A 6,242-nucleotide genomic window follows, 5' to 3' on the forward strand; every position below is an offset into this window, starting at 1 on the left:
GCTTCTGTTAGGACAAACTGTTTCGATTTCCATGAATAGGGCTTTTCTAGGCAGGCAGTGTTAGGCTGCACCTGCATTGGGTTTAGTGAGCAAATGCACGAGTGGATCTCCATGAAACCTTGGGTGTTTTCTCTTTTCCTGATTCCCACTCTGTCCCCATCATCTGAACTCTCTACCTCCAGGTATTCTACTCAAACCCCTTACGAATTGCTGTGGCAGTACTCTAACACACAAGTGGAAGAGCACTGAAATTGAGGCCGCTTTTATGAGAAAGTTTAACGAATGGAATTCAGTGAAACTTTTCCTGTCATCTCCCCTCCTCCTACCGATGTGGCTCCGCAGTGGGGGTGGTTCAACCACTCACAGTGCTTCTGTTAGGACAAACTGTTTCGATATCCATGAACAGAGCTTTCCTAGGCAGGCTGTGTTAGGCTGCACCTGCATTACGATTTCTGAGCTTATGCATGACTGTGTTTGTATGAAACCCTGCGGACTTTCTCGTTTCCTCATTTCCACTCTGTTCCTATCATTGGAACACACATCCTATAGCTTATCTAGACAAGCTCCTTGTGACTCCTGTTGCTGTACTCTAACTTACCTGTTTAGTATGCTGAACTTGAAGGTGCTTTTTTGATGAAGTTTCACGAATGGAATTCAGTGAAACTTTGCCTATCATGTCCATTCCTCAGACCCATGTATCTCCACAGACGGGGTGGTTCAACCATGCCCGGTGCTTCTGTTAGGACAAACTGCTTTGATTTCCATGAACAGAGCTTTCCTAGGCAGTCAGTATTCAGGCTGCACCTGCATTGCGATTTCTGAGCAAATGCACGACTCTATTTGCATGAAACCCTGCGGACTTTCTCGTTTCTTCATTCCCACTCTGTTCCTATCATTTGAACACACAACCTATAGGTTATCTGGACAAGCCCCTTATGATTCCTGTTGCTGTACTCGAACGTCCTGCTTAATATCGCTGAACTTGAAGGTGCTTTTTTGATGGAATTTCACGAATGGAATTCAATGAAACTTTGCCTATCATCTCCATGCCTCATACCCATGTTGCTGCACAGACAGAGTGGTTCAACCATGCACGGTGCTTCTGGTATCATAAACTGTTTCGATTTCCATGAACTGAGCTTTCCTAGGCAGGCAGTGTTAGGCTGCACCTTCATTACCTTTTTTGAGCAAATGCAGTACAGTATTTGCATGAAGCCCTTCGGACTTTCTCTTTTCCTCATTCCCTCTCTGTTCCTATCATATGAACACACAACCTATAGGTTATCTAGACAAGCCCCTTATGACTCCTGTTCCTGTATTGTAACGTACCTGTTTAATATCGCTGAACTTGAACGTGTTTTTTTTTTTTAAACTGGAATAAAGTGGGAAAGTGCCATCTTTAGTTATCCTAATTGAATTTTAAATGTACTTTTGACACAAAAAGGTATATACATGACACAGCTACACAACCTTTTTTCCAACTGGACAACAAGTGTCAAAACCCTGTGGATGTATAGGGTAAAACAAGATTGGTCAGGAAAAGAGAATTGTTCCTATTACTGGTAATCTGACACAATATCCTATTGCCATTAAAAAAAAAAAAAAGAAAAAGGTCCATTTTCAGTTTATTGAAATTTGTTTTCATGGTATTTTTATCCCTCTTGATAAAAAAATATCAGACTTTTGTAATTTGTGTATGCTGATCTTCATCAAAAGGTTCATTCTCTGGATCAGAATCACTGGTGTCAGAATATCTATAATGATCAGGTTCATTGTCACTAACATCTGGTGTTACAGAAGTTGAACTGCTAGCCTCTGGATTTAATGGCTCCTCTACTGTTTTTGTAAAATACAGCTTCACTCATCTCATTTAGGCCTTTACTTAAATGTCATTCACTTGATCAAGCATTCTCAAGCTACCCTTAAAATGTGGAGAAAAATATCGGTTGGCCTTGTCTTTATTTGTTTTGTCAAGATCATTTTTTGTTAAAGTAAGTACTAGATATTCCTTGTCATTATCTGCACGTTCTATACTGCAAATACTATCGATTTCTTGATCACATAGACTTCCATTTTCTACTCTTTCTGAGGTTTCCTCTGGTCCTGGTATGAAAACGTATTTACCCTAAAATGAAACATTTTATCCTTTTTTAGCATCTTGTTCTGTTTGTGGAAGAACTCTACTTTGATGTCACCACACACAGGCAATGGCTGAGGAAACTCAAAGTACATGAACTTGTCTTTCCGTCGTGTGGGTCCTGAATTGGAGGAATATATCTTCACCTTTAGCTGGCAGACCACAAACTGAGGATTGCAAGTTCCTCCACTGAACATTGGAATAGTTTCAAACATCATCTTGTGAAACAACAGTGCCACTGGTCTATAATCCAGATGATTCTTTAACAGGTAGCTATAATAATACACATAGCTCCTCTGACCGGGAGTAGTTACTCCCTTTTTGTCTCTGGTCCTTACTTCCTCATAGAAATCTAGGGCATCTTGTGCCTTTAAAAATTTGCCCCGATGTAATAAATATGCACAAATCATTACACCAGTCCGTCCCTTTCCAGCTTTACAGTGAATTGCTGCAACATGATTGTCATCTTCACTTAGCCATTGGTCAAGATCTTCACAAAACGGTTTGATAAGTTCTAGCTGTGGTAGATTATGGTCTTCAAAAGGATACTGTGCAACTGTATTCCCAGTGATTCAGGAAGCTGAGGCAGGAAGATGGCAAGTTCGAAGCCAGCCTCAGCGAATTAGCGAGGCCCTAAGCCATTTAGTGAGACCTCATCTCAAAAAATAAAAAATAAAACAGCTGGGAATATACATCAGTAGTAAAGCAACTAAAAAGTATACAATTGTAGTAAAGTTTATCAAATGAAGTTTCAGGTCTTTTCACATGAATTATTAAAAATCCAAGACTTCTCTGTTCCCTCTGCAGTTAAATTTGGCGGTGTCATAATGTCTTTCAGCACATAGATTGTATATCTTGTAATGGTTTTTATGCTTTGAATCCAAAAACCTTACTACATCATCAATATTGTTCCTGTATACGCCTTCAAGTCTTTCTGCAGGAAATCCCATAGCAATAATGTTTGGATAAATATTTAAAAGGAATTATCTCCTGGGCAAGGTGGTGCAGGCCTATAATTCCAGCTGTAGGGAGGTGAAGCAGGAGGATCACAAATTCAAAGTCATTCTGGCAACCTAGCAAGACCTGTACTTCAGCATGAAAACTGTTCATATTTGAAGAGATGATTACTGATGATAACCATATGGACAGTTGTTTAAAAAATAATTCAGTCTTCTTTTCCACAAGGTCAAGTCTAAGTCGAACCCATCCTCTTTATATCTCCTTTTGTTTCTGCTAACGATCTCTTTGATGATGGCTGTCATGTCTGGGAGCCTGTGGAGCAGCTCAACTCTCAAACTTCCATCATGGCTGCAGCTTCCGAGAGGAGAGAACTGAGCGCAGCCGCGTCCCAGCGTCCGAACACGTATCCTCTGAACGTGCTTTTTTGATGAAGTTTCACGAATGGAATTCAATGAAACTTTGCCTATCATCTCCTCCTCATACCGATGTTGCTCCTCAGTGGTGGTGGTTCAACCATGCACGGTGCTTCTGTTATGACAAACTGTTTCAATTTCCATGAATAGAGGTTTCCTAGGCAGGCATTGTTAGGCTGCACCTTCATTGCATTTTCTGGGCAAGTGCACGAATGTATTTGCATGAAACCCTGTGGACGTTCTATTTTCCTCATTCCCACTCTGTTCCTATCATATGAACACACAACCTATAGGTTATGTAGACAAGCCCCTTATGACTCCTGTTGCTGTACCCTAACGTACCTGTTTAATATTGCTGAACTTGAAGGTGCTTTTTTGATGAAGTTTCACGAATGGAATTCAATGAAACTTATGTCCATTCCTCATACCCATGTTGCTCCACAGACAGGGTGGTTCAACCATGCACCGTGCTTCTGTTAGGACAAACTGTTTCGATTTCCATGAATTGAGCTTTCCCAGGTACTCAGTGTTAGGCTGTAGCTGCATTGCATTTTGTGAGCAAATGCACCACTGAATCTCCATGAAACCTTGGGTGTTTTTTCTTTTACTCATTCCCACTCTGTTCCCATCGCTGAACTGTCTATCTCCAGGTATTCTATTCAAGCCCCTTATGAATTGCTGTTGCAGTACTCTAACACGCAAGGTGAATAGCACTGAATTGACATTGCTTTTATGAGAAAGTTTCTACAATGGAATTCAGTGAAACTTTTCCTATCATCTCTCTTTCTTATACTCACTTTGTTCGGCAGAAGGGGTGGTTACACAGTGCATGGTGCTTATGTTATAACAAACTCTTTCGATTTCCATGAATTGATCTTTCGGTATGCACGCAGATTTATCCTGCAACTCAATTGAGTTTTTGGAGAAAATGCACTACTGGATGTCCATGAAACTCTGGATTTTTTCTCTGCTCCTCATTCCCACTCTGTCCCCAAGTTCTAAGAACTCTAACTCTACGTTTTCGAGACAAGTCCCTTTTGTATTCCTGCTGCAGTACCCTAACATTCAAGTTCAATAGCGGTGACATTCAAATTGCTTTACTGAGAAATTTCCATGAATGGAATTCAATGAAACTTTGCCTATCATCTCCCCTCCTCATACCCATTTTGCTCCCAAGACTTGATGATGCCAAAACGCACAGTGTTTCTGCTGCTACAATATATTGGTCAATCCCTGATTTGAGTTTTCCCTATGCATGCGGAATAAAGCCACACACTAATACATATTTCTGAGAAAATTGCAAGAATGGATTTCCATGTAACTTTGAGTATTTTCTCCCCTGCGTCTGAGCCTTCTACCTGCCCGTTTTCTAGGAAAACCTTTTAGTTTTCCTGTTGCAGCACTCTATCGTGCAGGTTGAATAGAGTTGAAATTGAAGTTGCTTTTCTGAGAAAGTTTCATGAACAGATTTCAGTGAGACTTTGGGTATTATCTCTCCACCTTATTCCCACTTTGCTTCCATGATTTGGTGGTGCCAAAAGTATGTTGCTTCTGCTATGACAATATGTTTCTAATTACATGAACTGAGCTTTCCCTTGGCACACAAACTAAAGCTTCACTCTAACACAGCTTTCTGAGATTATTGCACCAATGGATTTACATTCAATTTTGGGTACTTTCTCTTTTCATCATTCCCACTTTGCCCCAACATCTGAGCATTATACCTCCAAGTGTTCTAGGCAAGCACCTTATATTTTTCTGTTGGACAACTATAACACACAGGTTGAATAGAGCTGGAATCAAATTTGCTCATCTGCGAAAGATTCATGAATGGGTTTCAGTGAAACTTTGCGTATTATCTCTCCTCCTTATACCCCCATGTCCCCAACTTTGGTAACACCTACATGCATGGTGCTTCTGCTCTAACAATATGTTTCTAATTACCTGAATGGAGCTTTTCTGAAGCACACAGAATAAATTTGCACTGCAACACAGGTTTCAGAGAAAATTCCATGAATGAATTTCCATGAAACTTTGGGTTCTTCCTTCTTTCATCATTCACAATCTGCCCCCAACATCTGAGCATTTTACCTCCAAGTTTTCTATGGAAGCCTCTTAAGTTTTTCTGTTGCACAACTGTAATGTGCAGGTGGAATACAGCTGTAATTTGATTTTCTGAGGAAGTTTCACGAATGGATTTCTACGAAACTTTGGGTATTATTTCTCCTCTCATTACCACATTTCTGGTGGTAAGATTTGGTGGTGCCAATTTACCAGGTTCTCTGCTATAACATTATGTATCTAACTACTTGAATTGAGTGTTCCCTATGCACACAGAGTAAAGTTGCACTCTAATACAGTTTTCTGACAAAATTGCACAAAAGGATTGTGTGGTCTTTGTCCTGCATCAAATTTATTTATTAGTAAAAGATGAATTTCGAATTATTACAAAATCAGTCTGAAGGGATAATTCAAAAGGGAGGCATAAAAAATATATTGCAAGGATTCAAGATGGCGGACTAGAGGGTGGCTGCGTTTCGTGTTGCTCCAGGACTCAGGACTCAAGAAGAGGAGATATAGAGAGCCTTGGGACCAACTCAAACCAGCCGGGCGAGAATCTCCCACTGGGCAGACGTCCCGGACGGGGCAGGAGCCCTGGACGGGGCGGTAGCCCCAAAAGCAGGGATCTTTGCAAAGTAGAATGGCCGCGAGGCACCCCTCCCCCCGCCGGA

At 40.8% G+C, this 6,242-nt stretch overlaps 1 protein-coding gene across 1 annotated transcript; it reads right to left on the reverse strand.

The window, feature by feature from the left end:
- Window positions 1-1,367: 1,367 nt before the first annotated feature.
- On the reverse strand, window positions 1,368-3,104 carry LOC306642801 (phosphatidylinositol 3,4,5-trisphosphate 3-phosphatase and dual-specificity protein phosphatase PTEN-like). Its single transcript, XM_079108611.1, is given in 4 exon segments — window positions 1,368-1,860; window positions 1,921-2,115; window positions 2,118-2,693; window positions 2,937-3,104. Coding segments are annotated over 4 exon segments (1,107 nt in total). The 5' UTR covers window positions 3,088-3,104; the 3' UTR covers window positions 1,368-1,675.
- Window positions 3,105-6,242: the final 3,138 nt, after the last annotated feature.

This window comes from Sciurus vulgaris, assembly GCF_902686455.1.
Source record: "Sciurus vulgaris genome assembly, chromosome: 13".
NCBI classification, from domain to species: Eukaryota; Metazoa; Chordata; class Mammalia; order Rodentia; family Sciuridae; genus Sciurus; species Sciurus vulgaris.